At 41.8% G+C, this 25,807-nt stretch overlaps 1 protein-coding gene across 1 annotated transcript in view; it reads left to right on the top strand.

The window, feature by feature from the left end:
- URB1 (URB1 ribosome biogenesis homolog) overlaps positions 1 to 25,807 on the top strand; it is a 72,514-nt gene that overhangs the window by 26,783 nt on the left and 19,924 nt on the right. Inside the window, exons 16-28 of the mRNA XM_066619827.1 lie at positions 5,438 to 5,554; positions 7,509 to 7,647; positions 9,477 to 9,650; positions 10,831 to 11,027; positions 12,575 to 12,799; positions 14,504 to 14,683; positions 15,192 to 16,035; positions 17,956 to 18,157; positions 18,937 to 19,120; positions 21,781 to 21,839; positions 23,228 to 23,421; positions 24,798 to 24,908; positions 25,654 to 25,717. Of these exons, the coding sequence (XP_066475924.1) occupies positions 5,438 to 5,554; positions 7,509 to 7,647; positions 9,477 to 9,650; positions 10,831 to 11,027; positions 12,575 to 12,799; positions 14,504 to 14,683; positions 15,192 to 16,035; positions 17,956 to 18,157; positions 18,937 to 19,120; positions 21,781 to 21,839; positions 23,228 to 23,421; positions 24,798 to 24,908; positions 25,654 to 25,717 (2,690 nt within the window). The remainder of the gene's footprint in view (positions 1 to 5,437; positions 5,555 to 7,508; positions 7,648 to 9,476; positions 9,651 to 10,830; positions 11,028 to 12,574; positions 12,800 to 14,503; positions 14,684 to 15,191; positions 16,036 to 17,955; positions 18,158 to 18,936; positions 19,121 to 21,780; positions 21,840 to 23,227; positions 23,422 to 24,797; positions 24,909 to 25,653; positions 25,718 to 25,807) is intronic.

Here is a 25,807-nt window from a genome sequence, read left to right as displayed (position 1 = left end):
ATTTTGTCTGTCCTAACCCGCCCAACACTCAATTTTAGTGGATGTCCCCTGGTTCTGGTATTATGTGAGAGTGTAAAGAGCATCTCCCTATCCACTCTGTCCATCCCCTGCATAATTTTGTATGTCTCAATCATGCCCCCCCTCAAGCGTCTCTTTTCTAGGCTGAAGAGGCCCAAACGCCGTAGCCTTTCCTCATAAGGAAGGTGCCCCAGCCCCGTAATCATCTTAGTCGCTCTCTTTTGCACCTTTTCCATTTCCACTATGTCTTTTTTGAGATGCGGCGACCAGAACTGGACACAATACTCCAGGTGTGGCCTTACCATAGATTTGTACAACGGCATTATAATATTAGCCGTTTTGTTCTCAATACCCTTCCTAATGATCCCAAGCATAGAATTGGCCTTCTTCACTGCCGCCGCACATTGGGTCTACACTTTCATCGACCTGTCCACCACCACCCCAAGATCTCTCTCCTGATCTGACACAGACAGCTCAGAACCCATCAGCCTATATCTAAAGTTTTGATTTTTTGCCCCAATGTGCATGACTTTACACTTACTGACATTGAAGCGCATCTGCCATTTTGCTGCCCATTCTGCCAGTCTGGAGAGATCCTTCTGGAGCTCCTCACAATCACTTCTGGTCTTTACCACTCGGAAAAGTTTGGTGTCGTCTGCAAACTTAGCCACTTCACTGCTCAACCCTGTCTCCAGGTCATTTATGAAGAGGTTGAAAAGCACCGGTCCCAGGACAGATCCTTGGGGCACACCGCTTTTCACCTCTCTCCATTGTGAAAATTGCCCATTGACACCCACTCTCTGCTTCCTGGCCTCCAACCAGTTCTCAATCCACGAGAGGACCTGTCCTCTAATTCCCTGACTGTGGAGTTTTTTCAGTAGCCTTTGGTGAGGGACCGTGTCAAACGCCTTCTGAAAGTCCAGATATATAATGTCCACGGGTTCTCCCGCATCCACATGCCTGTTGACCTTTTCAAAGAATTCTATAAGGTTTGTGAGGCAAGACTTACCCTTACAGAAGCCATGCTGACTCTCCCTCAGCAAGGCCTGTTCGTCTATGTGTTTTGAGATCCTATCTTTGATGAGGCATTCCACCATCTTACCCGGTATGGATGTTAGGCTGATCGGCCTATAGTTTCCCGGGTCCCCCCTCTTTCCCTTTTTAAAAATAGACGTGACATTTGCTATCCTCCAATCTTCTGGTACCGTGGCCGTTTTGAGGGACAGGTTGCATACCTTAGTCAAGAGATCTGCAACTTCATTCTTCAATTTCTTAATAACCCTTGGGTGTATGCCATCAGGGCCCGGTGACTTATTGATCTTTAATTTATCAATGAGGTCTGAAACATCTTCTCTTTTAACCTCTATCTGACTTAACTCCTCGGTTAGGAGGGGCCGTTCGGGCAGCGGTATCTGCCCGAGGTCTTCTGCCGTGAAGACAGATGCAAAGAACTCATTTAATTTCTCTGCCATCTCTAAGTCTCCTTTTATCTCCCCTTTCCCTCCCTCACCATCCAAAGGGCCAACCGCTTCTCTGGCGGGTTTCCTGCTTCTAACATATTTGAAGAAGCTTTTATTATTCCCCTTGATGTTGCTGGCCATGCGTTCCTCATAGTCTCGCTTGGCCTCCCCTATCACCTTCTTACATTTCTTACAGCCTGCCTCCAAGCGGGCCGCTCAGAGGCCAGGGTTTCCCACCTGTTGAGGTCCATTCCTAAGGCCTTCAGATCCCTCTTGCAGATGTCCTTGTATCGCAGCTGTGGTCTACCTGTAGGGCGCTTTCCCTGCACAAGTTCTCCATAGAGGAGATCCTTTGAGATCCGGCCATCATCTGTTCTCACGACATGACCGAGTCAATGCAGGTGTCTCTGTTTCAGCAGTGTAACGCAATAGGGTAACAGTGTAATGCAGTAGGGTTTCTTTAAAGTCTAAAATGGGAATGAGTTGAAGGTAGAAAACTAGGAATGAGTCATAACTATAGTATTGCCCTACTCCTTGTGACTGTCATTATTTGTTTGTACTATACTGGTTTTGTTTTGAGCAAAAAACAAAATGATGCAGCCCTGCCCACAGTTGGCAGATGATCAGCATATGTAAGACATTTTGTAAGCAGCAAATTCTATATTTTGACAACTGTGAAAGCTAGGTTCAATTTGGAAACTTTCAGGTCATTGTAGTTAATTAGATCAATGGTTCTCAAACTGGTGGGTTGTGACCCACCAGTTCATGTAATGCTTCCCCCGTCCCTTTAAGTGGTGGGTGAAGGGAAGAGACAGTGATTGCGATTCCCAGGATCGCGTTGCTAAGGGGAGGTGACTTACTTTCCATTACTTACGTGTAACTGGGTAGGGCTGCTGGAGGCTACAGGAGGTGTGGGGAGCCCTGCATAGCCCACCGCAGGGCTCCATGAGTCTTTGAATGTTCTGTAAAAGCAGGCACAAAGCAAAACAGAAGTATTTTGCACTCGCTTTTACAGAACATTCCAAGCCTTAGGGAGCCCTTGGGGGCTACACAGGATTCCCTGCACCTCCTGCAGCTTCCAGCACCCTACCTAGGTACAAGTAAGTGGAAAGCACTTGTCCCCCCCCCCCCCAGCGATGTGATCCTGGGGATTGCATCACTGTCCTAGTCCATTCCCCGCAATCACTGAGGCAGTAAAGCTCCCTCAAAGTTTGAGAAACGCTGAATTAGATTATTCATATGGAAGGTACTTGTGTAGGTAATTGTGTAGGATTTCTAGATTGTAGGGAGTCTAGATTTTCTCTTTTGAGGAAGACCTTCAGCTGCTCTCATATCTATTCTAATTTTGCTTTTCTGTAAAATTCTGAGATTGTTTTCTCTGAAAGAAGACAAAAACTACAAAATCAAACCTGATTCATCAGCTCAATGTGACTTTTTGTAAACATAAAAGTTCAGTAGTTTTAATGTTAGGCAGGGTTCATTGCTTAATCAACTGACTCTTAATGAATTTTAATATTTATAGATTACTAAATATCAACATACTTCTTTTTGAGGTTAGCTCTGGAAATGTGAGCAAAGCTGTTAAGAGAAGCTGCCACTCATTGTTTGTTTCTAATAAGGCCATATTTAATACTGGTTTTTTTTCACTGTTAGATTGCTGAACCATAATTGATATGATTGTTTTTATAAGCAAGGGGTGAGAATGTCAAGAGCTGAGAGGATTAAAACCATTTTAATTAAAACCCTTTGCCCTAAAGCATCTCCCTGTGGAGTAGGAGGTTTCCGATAATAGACAAACTTCACTCACTCACATTGGCGATTGACTCTCCTTAACAGGAAGTCTCGAAAAGACTTTCTTTTTCGGTTTGGACTCGAGATTCCTGGTTGCAACACAGTGTTTCAGACACCTCAGTCCTGACAAAGAATGAACAGGACCCTTGTAAGAGTTTCTCCTCGTTTGTTAATCAACCATGTCTCTAATCTTTTAATTAAATAGATTAGCAGCTCAATCCTAACCAGGCTGTGTCAGCAACATTTGAACATGAGTTGTGCCAGCAGCATTTGATTTATAGCAGTCACCATAAACTCCGCTGGCATGAGTTGCCAGGCCACTGCTGAGGAGGCTACAGCAGCCTCCCATGTGCCAGCAGATGGCCAAAGACCCGCCAGAGCAGGTAAGGCCACACAGGTGTTGGAACAGGGTAGTGACAGGCGGGAAGGTGGGTGGAGGGTTCGGCAGCAGTGGTGCTTGCCGAATCATCCCCTTTCTGGGCCTGATCCTCCTTTATGGATCAACCTGGAATTGTGTCATCTATTGAGCTAGCGCATGTCAGAGTTGGCTCACCAGACCCTGAGGGACTTACCCCAAGGTAAGGAAGCAAATGTTTCCTTACTCCAGGAGGCCTGTAGAGGCTGAAAGTCCCCTGTAGGATGCAGCTGAGGCTGCCCTGGTGCTGTAAAGCTTCTATCTTCTGCATAACACAATAGAGGTATTACAGGGAGCTTTAAAAACATTTGCCTTTCTGTGCCCTTTTTCAGTGAAGGCTGCTACTGTATGTATATTTGAAGTAAGACTCATCCAGTTTCTTTTCAGCCAAGGGCCATAACAACCAGCACAGAATACAATTACTCACATACTCAAGGACAATTATCCTGAATGAAAAGTTATCCAATTAAAAATCGTGATCCAGGTTTTTCAAATGATCACCAAGGAAACATGTACTTTGATACATTACAGATACAGACTACCACCACCGTAACTCTGGCACCGTAACGCCACCGTAACTCTGCATGTGGTGATTCGGGGCACCAGGGCATTTTTTTTTAAAATGAATTTCTGTGTGGTGTGATTTTTCTATTTTTATTGCTCCTAAAGTGCTTGTCTTGCATTTTCCTTTTTAGCGGTGATCATTCCTCTTTTTCTTCAAAATGGGAACTTTTTTCTTTAAAATGCAATATTTTACTTTTAAGTTCAAATGTTTAAATGGATACACTGCTTCACTATAGAAGATTTTGTTAAATTCTTCCCTTCTGCTATGGATATGCGGGAGGGGATGAACCTTGAAGCTAAGAGGACAGAAAATGAAATTTATCACATATCTCTGAACCATGGCTTGCACACTGTACAATTGGGAGTTCAAAGCATGATTTGAGTATATACTTTGAGTTACACAAATTATAGTTTGGTGTGATGAATGAGCTGTGCCTGTGCCTTCTTATCAAAAGCTGGTCATGTCATTTATGTATCAAATGTTACAAATGTAGCAAATGTAGCAAATGTTCGGGTTGCTTGGAATCTACCCTATTATTTTGATTTGTCTTCTAAATGCATATATCTAAATAGTGATGGCTGCCAATTCTGTAGAAAGAACAAATCAAAGTAAAGTCTAGGGATTAGTAACTCTAATGTCATCAATTTAACACCACTTTGCAATGATGATTCTAAAATGAATAGCCCTAATCATTTAGTTGATTATGGCTATTGGTTGCTCACACATTCACATGCTAAAGGATTGCACATGCAACAGTTGGAGCTGCAGTTATGAGGCCCCATCAAACTGCAGCTCTTGTTTTAACTTGCACATGGCCAATGGCTGGATTGGGGTGAATTACATTGCTTTCATATCAGTGTTCTTGATTCAGTTTGTTCTTTACTATTTTAGTGCATGGTAGAATTCTTCTGCATGATTAGCATTTTCAATTGGTGCAAGTAAAGAAAAATAATGAGGGGAAAAAAAGAAAATTTCTTAAGTACCTTTTATCAATCTTTTACATAACTTCTAAAATTTAAAAATAATGTGTGTTCTTAAATAGGGAAGCTTTTAGTTAAAAGTTCAAGGTAAGAACTATCATGTCATCTGCTGCTGCTGTTCATTCTTCATATGAAGCAGCAAAATGAAGGCTGCTGTACAAAAATAGCTGTACTTTGCATGATGATGATTGCTCCTTTTTTTGGACAGGTTTTGCATGACAGTGGAATATTTGAATATACCTGGAAGGAACTTGATCTGTGGATTGAACATTTGGATAACACAGCTGAAGGCAAAAAGGAAGTGGTGATTCAGTTTTTAGAAAAGGTAGCCTATTTGCAGATTAGTCAGTCAAATGGTGCCAAGGATAGCATTAGTGGAAACTTATTGTTTTTGTTGTTTATAGAGAAAACTGCTTCAAAGAATCATGAATGAATTCTGAGAATTTGTTTCTGTTATACAGGGAAGCTGGCACAAAGGAAATGAGACATAGGAAAAGGCTTTTCTTAGTGATTTTCATTATAATGGGAACAACAACAAAAGAGGGATGTTGTTTTCTACCATCATTTAAAACTATTATAAATATTGGTCTGATGTAGCAGAATGAACAAGAAGCATAGAAAAGAAAGGCCGTTTATGCAGTGAAGGTTGCATTCATTCTTCTGATGGCACTATCAGCACATATAGTTTTTCTGGTGGAAGCAGTAAGCTTAGCATGCAGGAAAATCATGGCCTTTTCCTGAAAGATGACTTCCCAAGAGGTCCAAGGGATGGCGGGAACTTGGTTGTAGGAAAAATGTTAGCAGAATCTGACTGAGGAAATGTTTTCATATAAAATGGTGTTGACTTCATCATGAACCTTGTGAGGTAAACAAAAGCATTTTTGTGTAAAGGGTGTCTGATTGGAATAAGCTCCTTCTCCCCAAATAATATTAGATTTCAAATTTGTACACATTTTCATGCAGATGAGCATTGATTTTAGTCATGTGCTTCATGACTTAAGCAGGAGGTATGGAAGAGTAACTGTTGTGTTGTATATTATATACTTTTGGGGCCAGCACATGAAATAGTGCAGCTTTCAGTCATAGATATTATTAGGTAGGCCAGGTCTTTTCAAACTGGTGCATCATGATGCCCTAACCTGTGGGCCCTGGCCTCTGCCTCTTAAAGGGCGGGGGCAGCCAGGAGACAGGCAGGAGGCAGCTGCGCAATCCCCAAGATTGCACTGCTCAGGGGGCTGCAGGGACTTGGATGCACTTACCAGAGCCTCCTGCAGCCTCTCACAGGTGTGGGGAGCCCTGCGCAACCATCTGTAGGGTTCCCTGATGCTTTAGAAGTGAAAGTGGAGCAATCATGCTCCACTTCCGCTAAACAGGAAAGAGAGCGTGATTGCTCCACTTTCACTTTAGCAGCTTTGGGGAGCCCTGCAGAAGGTTGTGCAGGGCTGCCTGCACCTCCAGGAGGCTGCAGGAGGCTCTGGTGAGTGCTCCCAAGCCCCCTTCCCCCTGCCCCTGCTGCCTCCCCACCCCCACAAGGACTTACAACAGTTTTCAAACTCCCTGAGAGTTTGAAAACAGCTGAGGTATGGTATAAGTTTTGGGATGCTCTACAGGTTGTTTCATAAGATGCATATTTTTCAAATTACATGTATTAAAATATGGTTATGGTTTAAAAATACATGCATTATAAGATAGGTAAATTGGTCACAGCCTCTTGGATGACAGTTGTCAGAACAATCCTGGGAAGAATGTATCAGTCTGGATAAAATTCTTTTTAAAATCCTTATACTCCTCTTATGAAATTCCACATGTAGCTTTTGTATTGTGTTTGCTGCTCTGTACAGTTACACATGCTTGAATCAGTGGGGAACATGCGCATGTAACTCTGCACAAGTCTGCATCCTTTGGTCACAATCCAAGGAAGTGATTTCGGGGGAATGCTCATGCACAGCCAGAGCATTTGATATTTTGTGCTGCCTTGTGCAGTGGTGGACTCTCTCTTGTTGGGTATCTGTCAGGTTTGCTGCAGCAGTTGTCTGCATGGAGCAGGAGGTTAGACTAGATCAACCTGAACATTCTGTGATTCTGAAGAGGCATGTTCCATTTTTAAAATTGCTTTTTCTTTTCAGCACTGAAAACTTCTATGGCATACATAGTCAAACAAAATGCTGGGTGAATGCTTAGTTCTCCTGGGAATATTAATGCTGCCTTTATTCTTACAATTACGTTATTTTCTGCCAGCTGTTTAAAACCTTTTGATGAATGTCCATTTTCCTTTGCAGATTTTGGTAAAATTGGTGACCAACCCCTATCCGTACACTGATAAGGCAGCAGACCTTGTCCAGGAAGCCAGTATTCTCCAGGTCAACCTATTCAAGCAAGACGCTGATAATGTCAGCATTCCTATCTCACATATTGACGGTATGCCTTTAAATTTTGGTGTCCTGTGAAGTCTTTCTGCAACTGTTCTGCACAGGGTGTCCTTGGGAGTTTTTTGGAGTTGGAATTCTTAAAATAGGCCACTAATTATAAATTTTACAAGTTACGTTAAAGCCATTAAGTTCCTGTCTCAGATGGCTGACAAAAATTTACAACATCCCTGAATAGAGAGGAATAGCAAGTTTTAGCTTATTTTTGGCACTTTATTACTGAATCAGTCATAGTTCCCAGTCCCATGAAGAACCTGTGAGTGTACAACTGTACACATGAAGAGCCTGTTTACACTAGCAGTAGTAGTGGAGAGTATGGCCAGTAGGACGATGCACCCCTGTTAAGTACATGGCCAGTAGGACGATCCTGCTTTCCTGTGTGCATTCACTGAAAGTGAATGTCTCACTGTTGAGAGCATTCACTGGATTTGTACTTTCAAACTGCAAGGTCAGGGTCAAGTTTCCATTCCATTGTAAAATAAGAAGCACAGAGGGCCATTCCTTCTGTTGTTGTTCGTGTACAACCAGAGTGCTGCCCCGTTTACCTTCAGGACAGTTGCTGGTCCTGCTGAAATTAGTCAAGTCTTATACAGGTCGTGCCTGCATATCTGCAGATTTGGGACCCGTGGTTTTACCTCACCTCGAGTCCTAAAACTGCAGATTTGCCTGAGCTGTAATCCTCCCAACGTGACTGAAGCTGTGTTCCAGTCGTGTTTGGAGGCCCTCCTGAGGGTCAGGGAGACCGTGCATGGCCTTCCCAACCCTCAGGAGGCCTTCTGAGATCAGGAAGACTTCCAGAAGTGCCAATTTTTGAACTTTTGATGGCCAGGAAGGCCATGCACAGAAGGCCTTCAGAAGGCCCTGTGAACGTGACTGGAGCACAGCAGAGGGTTAGCATGCCCTGACCCACTGATTTGATTATCCATGGGTTTGATTATCTGGGAACAGAACCTCTATGGGTGCAGAGGCACAGCTGTTTGCTTTTCACAAGTTGGTCTTCAGGTTGTGAGATGTTCTTCTAGCATTTTTACCATGTATACTTTGTTTCTAACATAATTTGACCTCTGTAATTTTAGTGGTATGTACTATATGCTTGTCTATTCTTGTTTCAGTGAACAGTGCTGGTGCAGCTTGTTTAGCCCTTAGGCCTCCATTCTCAGTGTCTCATTAATGCGTGGGTGGCAGTGAATCCCTTTAATAAGCAACTTTTATACAAAGAGTGAAAGTTCTTATCAGCCATAGATTAAACTGAGTTCATGGTTTGAGCTTCCAAACATACTGTGGGCAAACTGTGGTTTAGAACTGCATCTCTAGAGAATTTGTTTCTGTCCTCTTCACACTCTGTGTCCTGAGTCCAAAAGTTCACAGCCATCTATGGTGCAACAAACTCTGGAAGCAGAGGGAAGGGCTCTAACTATGGTTTTATCATTTTGGACGTTGCACCAAACCACTGGCAGTGTAATGGCAGTTAACAATGGCAGTGTAATGTGGCAGTGTGCCAAAGGGCACCCAATGATGTGTTCCCCACAGCTTGTTAGTATAAAACACTGCATGCCCTGTTAGTATAAAACACTGCAAACAAAGCTTATCATTGTATATTAAGTACTTTGCAGGATTCTTCTGCACACTTCAGATGTATGGTTAAGGATGCATCTGTATAACTACCGCTTTCTGTTTCTTTCCTTGATGTTTCCTTGATGTTTTTTTACAGTGTTAATATTTGAAATTGTTCCGCTATCTTTACTTTGGGTTCCCTTCTTATTTGAGATCTAGAAATGCCATATCATTAACTAAGCTTCCCCCCCCCCCTTTTAATACTAGATGCTCTGGATATGATTGATGTCCTCATGGAAGGAAGTGAAGGCTTAGATGAAGAAATTGGATCTGCTCTAAATGAAGACATGATTGTGAGCACTTTTCCATTTAGTGCTGTAGTCCCAGCTGCTTTAGAAGTCAGAAATAAATTGCTACTTGAGGCTGATGAAAATGCAAGAGGTACTGTCTTCCTATATTTATTTGAATTCTTCATTGTATCTGCAAAGTTTCCTTCTGAGTTCCTGTTTGAACTTTATTTATGGATTGTTGTTGTTATTGTAGCAGCTTTAGTGCAGAACTCCTATTGACTTTGGTTTGTTTACAAACTTCTTAATAACTATGCGTGTTTTTAATCAGTAGCTTTGGGGTTTTTTTTAAGCATCAAGGAAGTTTGTACTTATGCTTTAGCCACTATTTGGCATGTTGAAATTAATGTCATGTAGAGGTCTGACAAGGCCAATTGTGGGGAAAAAGGAAGCTAGAAGTAAGTTTCTCACAGGACTTTTTTCAGCCCATCACTTGGTTTCTACACAGGATGAGTAATCAAGTTCCCAGGGGACTTGCATGTCCTAGCATCATGATGTTCATAAACCTACTCAGATCCTTTGCTACCCACCCTCCCTCCACGGAAAGCTTGAGTAATAATTCAGTGTAGTTAGGAGCAGTGCAGCAACTGTGTGAAAATATCTAGAGTGTAGATCTGTGCAATAAGGCTATGGGTTAGCTTCCTTTCTCTTCATAGTTATAAAGCAAAAAACATTCACTAGTTCTGGAATTGCTCAGGACTGTGGGTGTTTCAAGAGTCATAATATGTGGTCTAACAGGAATTGTTCACTCAATTTAGTTACATACTTCTGACTTGCTGTTCCTGTCAGAAGTGCAGTGGAATTTATTCAGATAGAAAACCATTCTCATCCTAGTGAGGAAATGTGATGTACATATTCTATGGACAGTAAGTCTTTACTTAAAGTAGTTCCATTATAAGTCATTTCATTTTAAACTTGTTGAGGGGAAAAAAATTATTCCTAGCTGAGGACACTGTTTGTACAGAGTGTGCAGGTTCTTCCCGTGTCTGCATGTGTTTTCTCAGGCCTGGAAAACTCACATTTATTTCAATGTTTAATATTAGAAATATTTGGGGTCTTTAGAAGTTCAGTGATGTTTTTGTGACCAAAAATATGCTGTAGGAACTTAACTGTTGTTTACATATAACAGCCTACGGGAATAATTGGTTTCATTATAAGTCATTTCGCTTAAAGTTGCATTTTCCAAGAATCTGTCAACAACTTTAAGTGAGTTGCTTACTGTACTCAGTTTTGACTATTTCATGTTAAGTCATAACTTTCACGTTACATTACAGGAGAAAGCATAGTAGAGTATCTAGTTGCTGTTTTCACTGACCTCCTGCACTCCCAAAGAGACCCGCTAGCTCTTTGTCTGATGTTTCAGCTCCATGATAAAGAATTGCAATCTTCAGCTATGTCTAGCTATCCACAATTCTGCCAGTTCAATCATTACTACAGTCTTTGGATACCACAGCAAGCTAAGGAAATGTTGGTAAGCGAGCAGAAAGTACTGGATGCTGAATTTTATAATCTGGTGTCACACATATCCGAAGTGTATTGTGTACTGCAGTGGTTCTCACACATTTAGCACTGGGACCCACTTTTTAGAATGAGAATCTGTCAGGACCCATTGGAAGTGATGTCATGACCGGAAGTCAGGACCGGAAGTAGGATAATTGTTAACAATCCTATCCGCACTTACCCAGGAGTAAGTCCCATTTACTATCATTGTTAAAAGAATATACATAGTAGCTTGTTAAAAGTGCAAGTCAGTAACATTTCCCCAAATGCAGTCACATACCATGTCTGCATGGTATGTGACTGCTTTTGGGGAAAGTCTAATATATTAAAAATAAAATATTGAAATGAATGGAGACCCACCTGAAATTGGCTTGTGACCCACCTAGTGGGTCCCAACCCACAGTTTGAGAAACACTGGTTTGGTTATAGTTTTTGGGTTTTCTGTCTTGCCTGCATCTTCTGGTGACATTGGACAACTCCCATGTTGTTTTGATCACCAAGCAGTGGCAGCTCCTTGGAACTGTGTCATATGAAGAGCCTTAGTGCCAGATGGGACTGCTCAGAATGACTCAGTTCTAAGATAGGTCCATGAACTTTATACTTGTGGTAGGAAAAAGCAGATAGGCGGAAGCCACCTTTTGCAACTTAGTTAACTTTTCTAAACCAAACTCTTCAATACTGTAAAATTGTTCAACAAGATATTTTTATCAATGCTTTTTTCCAGTGCAGTACCATACAGCTAATCACGTATGTATTTATTTTTTAAACTCTCAACAGCATAATTTTCAACAGCTGTTTAAAAGTCTCTAATAATGAGAGGTACATATGCTTTTAACCTGGCTCACAGGTGTACATTTGGTCCCTGTTGTGTGTATGCAACATTGGGCAGAAATGGCTTATTAATATGTATTTGTGAGCACCCCACAATTCACCCCACAAGGAATCCACCCTACAAGGAAGTGTTCACTGCAGTAAGTGTAATATTATTGCATCTGTTCTGCCTCATGACAGCAGCTACAACAGTCTTGTCATACAGACTCCGTAATAGCTTATGGCCACTGTCAGACATTTGCATCTTATCTGATCTGTTGGCAAGGGTTGGTGGATGATAAAATGACAAAAACTGTTACTGCACTGTTGGAATCCTGCCACATGCTTGTGGTAAAAATGTTTTAATGAAATTATTTGGAGTACTTAATCATAGGTGTAGGCATCCCTTTTTTAAACTGATGAAAGCAGGTCAAATTAAAAGATTGAAGGAGAAGTCAGTGGGTTCTGAGGTTGGAATGCAACCATTTGATTTTATGCTGTGTTATCTTTTCAGTCCGAATTAGGGCGCAATCCTAACCACTTATGTCAGTGCTTTCCAGCACTGACATCTGGAAGGCACTGATATAAGGGGTTAGGATTGCACCCTTAGTTCCATAACTTAGTCATAGATCAAAAGATGTTTATCCGTATGCATCTCTAATAATGTTTTCTTTCTGTTTCTCATTACATGAAATGTGTTTCAAACAGCTCCAGCATGACCGAAATGAGTGTACTGTTGAATTCTGGTCACCGAATTCCTCATTTTCCTCCTTGTTGAAGAATATGTATGAGAAAGGTGTTTCCTTTCTGTTGGAAGAAGCTGCTAAAGAGAAGCTGAGTGAAGCTGTTTCCCAGCTGCAGTCTCAGCAGCTCTTGTTAGCTTCAAAACAAGTCCTTCTTTACCTAAAAACCACAGTGGAGAATTTCAGCAGTGTAAGAAATGTTGTTTTCTTTATCCTTTTCTGAACAACTTTGAAGTCCTTGGATATAATTCTTTCAGCCCAATTCTAACCTGCTCTGGAGCAGGCAAGCCAGTGATGCCTTGCATCCAAGGCAGGATTGGGGCTGAAAGTAGCTGAACCTGGGGCAAGGGAAATCGCTTCCTCTTACTCCAGGTAAAGTGGCAGCAGCCCCAGCTGGGCTGCTCAAATCTGCACCACCTCAAGGGGTAGCACAAATCAGAGCAGCCAAGGCTGCCCAGGAATGGGGTTAGGATCCGGCATAAGTACTGGATCCTGGTCCCGCCTCCCGCTCTCCACTCACCTGGCTGCCCTCGAAGTGTCTCCCTTGTGCCTCTTCCTCACCCTCCCCACGCCCCCCCTCAGACCCCTGTGTCGAGCAATGCAATCTTACAGTTAAATCCAGTTAAAACTGTTGGGGTTAAACAGTTGGAGTAAAGTAGAATCATTGGTATGGTGTTCTCCTGGATTCCTGTCACAGGATCTCTAGATGCCAACCCGTCTGGTAGTTTTCCATTACCATCAGTCTAGCTTGCCAGATCCTCACTCTCTACCAGGCCTTGAGAGATTAGGAGCGCTCCCTTCTGGGTTCTCAACTTGAGTCTGGTTTGCTGTCTGTTAACCAGTGCTCTGCTCAGACTTAGGGCAGGATAGAAGTAGAGACAGCATAGTTCGTCAAATGAAACTGTGTGCGTTAACAAAAGGTGTTTCAGTAGCCGTCTTTCTCTCAGTGTTCAAGAGTGTGGTTCTGCAGTGATACAGCTCGGAGATTTTAGCTAGCTTTCTTAGCTCCAACTCCCTACGCTGAATGACTGGGAGCTTGCCTTTGTACAATCTGAGAGGCTCTGCTTAGCACCTCCCTCTTTTAGTTTGTCCATTTGGGAGGGAATTTCAAACCACATTTCCCTTCCCACACTTTTTCAACTTGAATGGTTTTGGAGGGAACCTCGTAGTTTGAATCCTTACCAGCATCACACTAAGAGAAAATGAAACAATTTTTAACCTTCGCTCCTGACAAGAAAAGCATGAAACAATGACAGAAACAAAACAACTAAAATGGCAGTCAATGCATCATTTATTAACATGTGTTTGCCACTGTGATGTGCAGCTAAGAGGTTTGGCTGCTCCTGTACCAATGTTCCTGGATGATTCATGGAGCCAGACACATGACACATGGAGCCATACACCTTTGCTGTATATATCCATTATAGTTAATGATCCCACAGACTAGGGTTTGATATTCTGGTTTGTTTGGATAACTTAAACCACAATTTCCTTGTTTAGATATCACATGAAACTGTGACTGATGCTGCAATCCTATATGCACTTTCCTGGGGATAAGCAGTCTTGAACAAAATGGGGCTTAGTTTCAAGTAAAAATGCATAGGATTGTACTTTTAGAAACAATTCTATATACACTTCCCTGGGAGTAAGTCTAATTGAACTTAATAAAAATTATTTCTGAGTACACAGGCATAGGCTTGGGCTGTTGAAAACTTTGTATTCAATTGGGCGTCTGAAGGAAGTAGGTAAATGGAGGAAGATAGTGTGTGTAGACACGTTGGCTTGTTCACAGTCCAAAATGTTGTTGGATTGTTTGAGTTGGGCTATAGTGTCTTTACTCAATTTCTTTCTCCAGGCTTTTGTTAATCTCAATATATGTATATTTTTCCAACAGTTGAGCAAAAATTCTGGTCCCTCTCTTCTCACCCTCTTCATGGACCTGCTGAAAAGCCTATTGCACAAAGGTGATGACATAGAATTACGCAGTCAGCAAGAACTGAAAAATGACCAAACTGAATCTGATCCTTTTATGGATGAGGAGTCATTGGTGGCAGCAGAGACTGCAAACAACATGGTATTAACATTTATCTTTGGTACTGTGTTTAAATGTTATCCTAGTTGTTGTTCTGGTCCTGGGTGGGTGGAATTTTATAAATTGTTGCAGGCTCAAACAATATTTGATAATTTTCTGTTTAAATTATATATCCTAAGTAAAATGAAATGCCTTACAGGAACTGCAATAAGAATGTGATTTTCCCCCTCATATTTATTTTGGATTGGATTTTTAAGATGGTCACAATTAAAGATGGATGTCTCTTTCATCCAAAGTTGCTTTCAACAGTGAGCTGTTCAATCTGTTCTGTATCACAGCTAGATTGGAAAGAGGTCAGTCGTAGTGTAGTCATTACCTATGCTTCTGTATCCTCAGTCTTTTGTTTTCACAGATAAACGAATTCAGTGTTAAAATAATCTGTAGCTTCAAGGGATGTAGTGAATATGTATGGTGGCTGAAAGTAAATAATGATAGGTTCAAAAACCATTCTTCATTGGGTGATGTCTTATTTTTACCATCTCTGTGGCAGATAATGGAAAATTTGTTTCCATTGATCTTCAAACACCCTACGTTGGAGAATTGGTTCCTGGCTGTGGAACAGTGTTCTCTTCCTCATCACAATTTAAGTCCTGTTACAGTGAAACGGCTCTCTGCTCATCTTAGCCTTGGCATTCTTGAACTTCTGAAGATGTGTTGCCCACTGGTGCAAGACCGGAGCCAACTAGATGTACTCTCCAGATATTTTGAAGCTGTCACCAAGAGCGTCTTGGAAGAACTATACTCCAGGAGAAAAGAAGGCTGCAAGATACATTCCCTGAGGTCCCTTCAGCTCAAAGCTCTGCAAGAACTGTACATGTACATGGATGTGCAACAGCTCAGAGAAGTCACACTGGCTATGCTGCAGCTACCTAAGGCAAGCCTGGCTACTAAGAAATCTGGAAAAGAAGCATACCTGAGCATTTATGGAAAGATGCTGGTGCAGCTTCTCACAGAGAGCAACCAAAGAGGGTCCCTGAATGGAGATCTTTTTCTTTCAAGAGAACACATTCGAGGGATGGGACTGCTTTTAACTACAGCAGCCACAGAGGAGCTTGAAAAGGTCTTCATTCATGCCATACAAAAAGAGTCTGTCTTTGCCCAAGCAGTTGGAATTGATGTGCAGCTTTTCTGCCTTCATCATGCAACAGAAGCATCCCTTTCCATTGTAGCTTTGTTGATTCAATATTGTCGAACTCACCTGCTGCAGTTTGAACTCTGGTGTCTGAAGCAGGGTACTGGCAAGCTCCTGAAGAAGAACATGAACCTTTTCCTGCCACTTGTCAATACTTATTTGAAGTGTGGAGACCACCATGGCTTCACACACCCATCAAAAGGTAAAAATGGCCAACTTACTGAACGATTTCCATTTGATCAGTTCTGTACGCATTATAGCTACTTTATGCCAATACATAAGAGTATGAGCAATTAATTTGAAACAGTGATGTTGTGACTGTGGTGGATACAATGTTTATCCAATTTTTATCCAATGTTTATCCAATTTTAGTTGATTCCTTGCTTCCTGAGACCTGCCTGTCTCTGTTTCCTCTGTAGCACCACTATTTGTTCTCTAGTTGTTTTCCTGTAGCTACTTGAAGTGGTAGTACCAAATGAAAAACCTTTATCTCCTGTTGAGATTCTGGAAAGTACCTCTGCCATGCAAGCCATGTCGTATAATCTGTTTTATGATAATTGCAAATTATTGTGCAACAAACATTTTTGGCATTAATCAGCCCTAAAAGTTAACAAGTGCATAGTAGGCTTATCATCTACCCACTTGTTTTCCATTGTTAGATAATTGCTTGACATGACTCATGGTAATAATTCAAGATACCTAGTGACACCTACAATTATCATCTTGGTGGAATAAGGCATTAAATCACAGATAGTGGTATAAAATCCAAAAACCAAAGTGGTTGGTTGGCTTCAGGCTGGTTGTCAAACAAAACAAAAGAAGGATGAAAGGAAATGTGGGCATGATGGAAAAGGTCCAAAGTCTGCAGCTTATTACAGTTTTAAGATGAAAGTGCAGGAGACTTAATTAGATTAGCCTCTGTAAGGTGTGAGACCTGCAAAATTTCAGTTTGCATTGGGGACTAGGTACCAAGAAATGAAAATGGCTGGTCACCTATTCTTTTAAAAATTTAAAATATAGTAGCTAGTCTTATCTGTCTCCAGAACTAAACAGAACACATGGTTAGGCAGATGGCAGAAGTAAAGAGTAGCATGGGAATCTTTATAGTAGCAAAACTGGATTAATTTTAGGTGAGGCACCAGGTAAAGAGCCAACAGATGCCAAATTTGGTAGTATTTCCTAGTGGTTGCAGGGTAATCTCCTCCCCCACTCAAAAAGTTATGACTGTGATCCACTAGGAGTAAGCTCCATTAAACGCATTCAGGCTTACTTCTGAGCAGAATGAATTAATGTGTATAGTACCAACTATGCTTTTATGTTTATGGTTGGCCTGTATCAGTAGTTTTCAAACTGGGGCGTTGCGATACCCCAGCCTGAAGGCCCTGGGCTCTGCCCCCTTAAGGGGCGGGGGCAGGGAGGAGGCAGCAACATAGTCTTCAGGATTGCCTTGCTAACAGGGCTACAGGGACTGCGATGCACTCACCAGTCCCTGCAGCAGCATCCTGGGGTTGTAGGGAGCCCTGCACAAGTATCTGCAGGGCTCCCCAGCCTTTAGAAAGTGAAAGTGGAGCAATTGCACGCCACTTCCAGTTTTGTGGAGACAGAGCGTGATCGCTCCACTTTCACTTTCTGCAGGCTGAGGAGCCCTGCAGACGCTTGCGCAGGGCTCTCCGCACCCCAGGAAGGCTGCTGCAGGGACTGGTGAGTACATCCCAGTCCCTGCAGCCCTATTAGCGTCGTAATCCTGGGGATCGTGTCACTGCCCCCCGTCCCCACAAGAACTTACAGCAGTGCAAACTCTCTGTGAGAGTCTGAAAACTGCTGGCCTATATTTATTTAGAAATAAGGCAGTGGAGATGCAGATTACACAAGGAATTCTTAACCAGGATGTGTTTGGAGTAAACTGGTGTGAATGTTGTGTGTTATTGTTTCCCAGAATGTGAATTTGATCAGGTTCTGTGTTGTCTGTCTTGGCTCCTCATTTTACTTTTGCATAAAGAGGGTGTGTGATAAGTTATTTGAAAGATTTTGGTCTACATAAAACTGTAAATATGGCTCCCAGTGCCCATTTCCTCATGTCAGACCACTTCTGTTAATTGTTCTGTATTGTTCTTTCCTGCAGTCTCTTCAGCTGTGGTTTCTGTCTTGAGAGACGCTTTATGGTCAGATCTGCTGAAAGTAGTTCTGGATACAGGTGCATCCCAGCCATTCACCAAGGAGTGTCAAGTTCTTTCTAAATTACTGCCACCTTCAGAAACGGAGGCATTCATGAATCTTGCAGAAAAGTTACCAATAACTCTTGAGGCAGAAGGAAGTCAAGAACAGTAAGACGACCTAATTTCTAAGTCTGCAGTTTGTCCAGTGGGACAGCCCTCTAAACATTATCATAATTACAATACACTATTAAGAAAATGAAAGTATTTTTTTTTTCAAAACTTGTGTTCTGTTAAGACATTTATAGTATATTGACTCTCAAAGAATAGTTCCTCAGACACTGAATAAAATATTCCATCCTTTTAAGGAAAGGAAAGGGGAAAAAAAGTTAGAAAATATCAAATAGATTTTGCTCCCATGTGATTTCTTCTAGGTGCTCCAGCTAGTTATGAAGCAGGGAAAGAGACTGTCCAAGACGAGGCTGCATGTCAAAAAGGCTTTTTGTGTTTCCTTGGGAAAGGGAATCATTCTGGCATGTGAGAAATATCGGAAACCTTGTGGACATTTATTACCCCAAACATAGTAAAAAATGGTGGGCCACGGACCTACAGTTTGAGAACTGCTGCTCTAGTCTAGGGTATTCTTGATTCTAGTGCCAATTACCTGATTATAGATCCAAAAAGCTTCTGCAGCCTTCACTGGCATGATTAATCATAATCATTGACTAGACTTAACAGTGGATATAAGTTCTGTAGGTGGAATATTCTTAGTGCTTTCTGCTTTATATAATCAAGACACTGCTTTATATAATCTCTGGCACGGCTGACATTTTGGCTCAAGGAAATGTTATTAAGCATTTTCTTTCCCAGCAGCTTATAGTTAAAGGCTTAGGGGAGATGGTTGAAATTAACACACATTTGCAGCATTATTGCTGTTTTCAAATTTGCAGGTGGGCAATTGCCGATGCAGTATCAAGAGTCCTGGAGAGCTCTGAAGAGAAATTGCCCTTGTGGAGGAGACGTCTTCTAGCTGTTTGTATAAAATGGTTGATTGTCACTTACAGCAATAGCAAAGAGCAAAAAACCCATTCGGAAATTGAGAGTGCAATGCTGTCCAGGCTACAGAAATTACTGGTGAGAAGTGATTGTCTTTCTTCACCTTCCCCCATTGTACAACAATCTACAGATATGGTTTTTTTGTTCAGTTTGTCTAAGTAGGCGTGTGTGTGTGTAGGCATGTGTGTGTAGGCGTGTGTGTGTGTCTGTGTGTGTGTGTTGGGACAGTCTGATACCCTTCAGGGTCTGATTGCAGTTGTAAAAAAACCTTCTCAACTCCATCTTTTGATTTACAAACTTCAGATAGTTGTGAAATTGATAATACCACTACTGTTAATGCTCCCCCCCTTTTGCCCTCCATCTAGTTCAGCGGTTTTCAACCGCTGTGCCGTGGCACACTAGTGTGCTGTGAGGCTGCCTCAGGTGTGCTGTGGGACCAAGGAGTCAGGCAGCAGCAGCAACTGCTGCTCTTGTGGGAGAAGCAACTGCTCAGAGCCTCGCGCGGCAGCAGGAGAAAAAGGGGCAGTTTGAAAGGGGCTTGGACTCTCCTGCTGTTGCTGGTGCCTGCCCCATGCACTGATTGGGCAGCCAGCCAGGCAGCTAGAGAAACCTGGAAGAGCTCCTGGTGGGCGGGAACGTGGAGGGAGTGAGGGTGAGCGGTGAGAGTGAGGAGGGAGTGAAAGCGAGCCTGAAGGTGGAAGCAGGTAGGTGCCAGAAGCATCTGGCTGACAAGGATCCTGGAGAGATCCTTTTCCTTGTCTGCAATGCCCCAAAGTGACCCTCCCTGTGTTGCCTCCCCTGGCAAGGCTTTGGCAGGAAGGGTGCTGGGCCACAATCCTATCCACACTTACTTAGGAGTAAGCCCCATTGACTATAATGGGGTTTACTTCTGAGTAGACGTGCAGAGGCTTGGTTGGTCACACTCTTTCTTGAATAAATGAGCAGGCAAGTGATGTTTTTCTCCCCCCCACACACTCACGTCCTCCCCTCCTGCACACACATCCCCCCATCATAATTGCAGTTAACCCCTCTGACTGCCACTCCCAACACCTCCCTCATCCCCACCTTCCAAAGTTCAAAACTAGTTGCTTCCCATTCATTTTCTTTCTCTCTTCCTCCTTCCCACCCCAGTGAATCCTGCACTTGTTTCAGCCACATCTCCTCACTGTCCATCCAGTATGCTCAGTCTCATCTCTCTTTGCCAACACATCCTGGCATATCAGAGCATATCAATTGATAACAGTTTGAACAGACCTGCTTCAAAACCTTTCCAGAAATGGCATACACCTTGCTCTCCAAGCTTCTTGGGAATTTCTTTCATTGTCATGTTTCTTTCATGGTCAAGGTTGTGATCATTGTCAGTGATCTAAGGCTGCAATCCTAACCACACCTTCCTGAGAGTAAGCCCCATTGAACAAAATAGGACTTACTTCTGAGTAGACCTGGTTAGGATTGTGCCCTTAGTTATATTAATTAAATTAATTGTAACATAATAATGTAATTAAAAACTAGTAGTGTGCCTTGACAACTTTAGTGCCTTATCAGTGTTCCGTGAACTGAAAAAGGTTGAAAATGGCTGATCTAGTTTAATGGAGGATCTACAAAATTCAAAAGCTTGTGATTTGATCATTTGTCACTTTTTGGCTGGTCCCAATAAAGAAATTATCCTACTTTGGATAGCTGAATCGTATGGTGAAGAATTAAGCACTACGGTGGATTTCACTAATTTGCTCACTAGGGGGTGCTTAAACCCAGCTAGTACATGAATGAGTGAAGTTTTCCCTCCTAAAAAAAATCACCATCTTGTACCTTTCTTCAGTTCCATGGTATCCTTGGTTCAGTGTGGAGACTGACAGAGAATATGAATGCACTCAGTAGTTCCTTAAAGTCACTTATCTAAATAAATTGCCCTTTTCCCCCATCTGGGCATTTCTGCTTTGGGGAAGAGAGATTTCCCAGTACTTCATTGTCTTTCCAGCAGTGATCAATTATCATTGTTGTCTTCATAGTTTATTAGAATGCCATTCACACATTACAACTTCTCACATTACAGAACTGCTTTCCACATAAGAATTAGTTGCAACAAAAGGGATCCTAAGTTACAGAAGATTTTCTTTCTTAAAAGAGAAGAAGAATATTTCAGGCTTAGTCAGTAGGTTTTCTTCTATACTGAGGTAGCTCGCCCATAGGAATGCCAGGCAGATGGGAGATTGCATTCTCTTTCTCACTGCACAGTGCTGCTGTGTTGGATTGACTGATGCACATTCAGTGAGGGGATCTGTACTTGCAACAGCTTGTGCATGAGAGCTTGATCCAGCAAGGAATACATACACAGAAGCTAACTTGTGCACACAGATGTTCCCTGCTGAATCAGGCTGATTGTATTCTGTTTAGAAGAGCACTGTAACCCCAAATGCTTTTACATGTAAGTGGGCCCTGTTAGTTTCAATATAAAATATGCTTCAGATTATAGTTGAAATGTAAATCAGTGGATGAATGCAGTACTGTGAATAGCATATCCTGCCTTTCTGGGAGTTAGGTTGCTAAATCAGTTGTCATAAATTTCACTCTACTAAAGTTTGTGTGCTCTGTGTCCCTTGCCTTTGAACAGGACAGTGCCAAAAAAATTCCAAATGGGGAATGAAACTGGGGGTTAACTGAAGTTCTCGATAGTTTCTCTCCCCACCCCACCTCATATATCTATAACATCATTGTGTTTCTGTTTCCTACCTATCTAGCACTCTGTAATTGAAGTGGTTCCAGAAGACTGGCGCAGTTTTGTGACAATGGGACTCAGGTAAGCACACATGCTTACAGTTACGATGCAAAAGATTTAAATTCTGTTTCATTAGGACACCACTCTGCAGTGTTCTAATCTAAATAATCCCTTCTTATACTGAAACAGTAATATTTGTGACAGTGTTAACATCTCTGATGAATATAGTATATATTTACAGTCATTGTTACACAGATTGCAAGTGCAAAGATGAGGATGACTGAGGGTCAAATTCTATCCAACTTTAAAGCACCAATGTAGCTGTGCCAATGAGGCACATGCTGCATCCTGTGGTGGTGGTGGGCAGTCATGGAGGCCTCTCAAGGTAAGGAAACTCTGCTTCCTTTACCTTGCGGCTGCATTGCAGCTGCATCAGCATGGGAAAGTTGGATAGGGTTGGGCCTTTAGAATGATGATTTTCAGGTTTCTACTCTAGTTTTAGGCTGTGGTATTTCTAGATTGTGGTACTAGGATGTTTGTATGAGTTACTTTTATTCATTTGTTTCTCTATTACAGTTATATCCCATCTTTCTTCCACCACATGGGGCTTAAGATGGGATTCCTAAATAGTCTCCCATGCAGGCATTGACCAAACCTAAATGTGCTTAGCTTCAACAAGGTGGCTGCATAATGTCCTCTTTTTAAAAAAGACATGGTTTGAGAAGCTTGTGTCATTTGGGGTCATATGAAGCGCTCTGCATATACAGGGGTCCTGTGTTATCCGCAGACTTGGCATCCATGGATTGCAGTTATCTGTGGGTGCCAAACAGCCCCCTCCAAGTCTGTCCAGAGCACAGGGTTTTCTGAGGCTCACGGAGGCTGCTGCAGGCCTCAGAATGTTGAAAAAGCAAAAAAAAAATTTAAAAAGCCACTTGCGGTTTTAGCTTAAAACCGGAAGGGACATTTTATTGCCTTATAAGGCATTCTGAGGCTGGAGAAGTCCCAGAGGGCCTCAGAATGGCTTGTAAGACAAGAAGAACATCACTCTGTTAAAACCCAAGTAGTGGATTTTATTTTTTTTTTGCTTTTTCAGGCATTCTGAGGCATTTCAGGTATTTCTGTATCCAGAAACCCTCCAGGCCCAACTGGAGCCCAGCTCTGGTTGGGTTCGGGGGGGGGGGTGTCCCAAAAACCATGGGTTTCAATACCTGTGATTTTCCATGCAGCTTCACTGTACCAGCACGCCTTCGTTTGGGCTGCCCGTTTCATATCAAGCTGCCTTAGTTTATATCTCTCTTCATTTAGTCTGGTTAGTATTTGCTATGCTGAGCATTATTATCAGAATAATTTATTAGCTAGTACAGCAAGAGAGTTCATAAACCAAACAGTATCTGAGAGGTAATGGAAAAGAATTAACTTTGGAAAGTGCATGGTTCTGCCTTAACATTTTTTAAATTCATGTTTTGAAGGTATCGTTATAAAGACCTGGATTTCCTGAAAACTCTGAATGTAGCTATAAATTTGCTGTACCAGGAGGAAGTCTCTGTTAGTCAGAGATTAGTCAAGCTATCAGTGCTTTATATGATGATCACGCAGCACTCTTTATTTTTGTCAACAATGCTGAGGTCAAGAGAAGACGACAACATGAATGTTCATGCAAGAGGTGTCTCTCTTTTATTTCCTTTCATATCTATATATAAACCAGGTGTCTTTCAAGTGTTGTTTTTATCCTCTTACTTGTCAACCCACCTGCATACTTTCAGAGCTGTTATATCTGAAACACTGTTGTTTTGTGATTTTTTAAAAAATATTACTCATTCTCCTCTATTAGCATTAGTTTTTCCCCCATCTGGATGACTTTTTCAGTTCAAACATTTGTAACAGTTTTGTACAGGCATGCCCCCTTATCTGCAGGGGTTCTAGAACAGAACCCCCCATGGGTAACTGAAACCATGGATATGGGTGAATGCCCACCCCCATGGTCCAAGGGGCCACCACTCGCCTCTGGAGGGGCTTCTGAGCTCAGCAGAAGCCAAGGATGACGCCTCCAGAGGGGTCACAGTGGGTGCCAGACCCGATCCACAGATAACTGAATCCGCAGATATAGGATCCATGGATATGGCGGGCCCCTGTATTGCTGAAAGTTTATGCCTGATGAGGTTGGTAAGAAAGGAAGAGAGGTTATTTGACTGGATATTTATGAAGTATTGCACTATTTTATATAGCCATTTCTGCTTGGAATTTAAAGCAGGCCTGGAAATAAGCCACACATTTGGCTGAGCTGAAGTCTTACTGGAGTCTGTTATTGTATTAAATACAGTGTTTAATGAAATGCTGAGAAACTGCTTTCTTCCTTCTTTTAAACAAGCATGATTGTGGCAGAATGTTTATCAATGATGGGGAGATAGGCAAAGCAATGCAAAATGGGTGGTACTGGGCTATGTGACATATTTTAAGACCTTCCTTCTCCCAGAAGGAGTTCTGTGAAAGCCAGAAAAAAAATGCCTGCTAAAGAATTGCTTAATTAGCCCCCAGAAACATCAGTTGGCACAAGTGTGGGGCCTGTCACTTTGCATGTTGCTCTGGATGGGGAGGAAGGGTGAAAGGGAAGTTTGCCCAGTCAATTGAACTGAGGTAGATTTATGTAAGAAGAAAATGCCCTTTTGCTTTCTCCTCAAAGCTTTTGCCATACTAGAACAACAAAGTTTTTGTGATTTGAAAATATCCCCAGGGCAGGAAGGAGCCCTCTAGAAAAGGACTGTTATAAAATGTTCATCACAATATACTTTTTGTTTTCATTGGTCACCATCCACTGGGAAGTTCATAAAGCATACCTTTATGTAGACGAATGGAAAGTGTGTATTTCGTTGTGTTGCTCTGTTCATCTCAGTAGGTGTCACACAGAACTTTTTTAGTGGGTTGTGTTTTATGTCACTGGTGCATGAAAGAGGTGGTGCAACTTTCATATTTGCAAATTGCTTTGCAAGAGTAACTCAGTTACTTGCAAGTAAAAAAGTGTTTTGTTTTGTTTTGCTTCAGAGGCATTGGTGGATGTATTGTTGACGCTAGTGAAATATTGTCCTGCAGTTTGTGAAAGTACCCATTTTTCTATATTACTTGGAGCCTATGGTGCAACACTGAGCACTTTAGGTAAGCATATACCCTCTTGAAAGAGATCTTTGTTCCATTGAAAGCATGCCTAGATTTCGAATGAATAACAGGAGTGGCCAAAAACGACCAGAAATGGAACTAAAAGAAGAATCCCTTGTATTAAGGGGTGTAAATGAAACCTATCCTTCCTACCCCTTTTTTGTTCTTGTTCTCAGAAGTGTTCTGGGACCAAGCAAAATGAAAGGAGAAAAGAAGTGGGGGGATCAATATATAGCAGGAATGGTCACCAAAAATTGTTGTTTTCTTAGGGATATTATGTTGATCCTCTTTAATGGCACTGAATATAATTATACTTCTGTCAGTAAAATACTGGTCATAAACTTGTTAATAGTGGCAAATATAATCTGGGCTCAAAAGTGGGAAGATCCCTGCCCTTCAATAAGACAATGGCTGATAAAGATTTTAAATATAATAGAAATGAATAAATTCATGGGTCTTGTGCAGAAAAGAAAAAGAGAACTAACTAGGAAATGGGATTTATTCATTCAGCACTGGAATTAAAGATGTGAAAATGTAGGATGGAAATAAAGTTGGAAATGAACATTGCTCTGAACTACTGTAATTTTGTATTAAGTGATATGATTTTCTGTGTATGTAACTTTGTTTTCAGGTAGTGTTGGTGGTTACTAAAATTTACAAAAGAAATGCACAAGCTTATGTGGATTTGTCCCATTTGTGAATTGTTATCTCCACTGTACATCTTGCTTATCCTTTTCTTTTTTAGACCAGAAGATACTGCTGCTACTTAGACTGTATGAAAAGAATGGTCTAAGCCTTGTAAATTTCAGGTGAGCTGATCACCGCTTATATTGACAGTGTGTACTCTGTACCAGTGTGTATTGAGCTGTGTCACTGACTTCTTGGTCTGTAGGTATCAC

Source organism: Tiliqua scincoides, chromosome 3, assembly GCF_035046505.1.
Source record: "Tiliqua scincoides isolate rTilSci1 chromosome 3, rTilSci1.hap2, whole genome shotgun sequence".
NCBI lineage: Eukaryota > Metazoa > Chordata > Lepidosauria > Squamata > Scincidae > Tiliqua > Tiliqua scincoides.
This window is presented reverse-complemented; position numbering and strand designations above follow the sequence as displayed.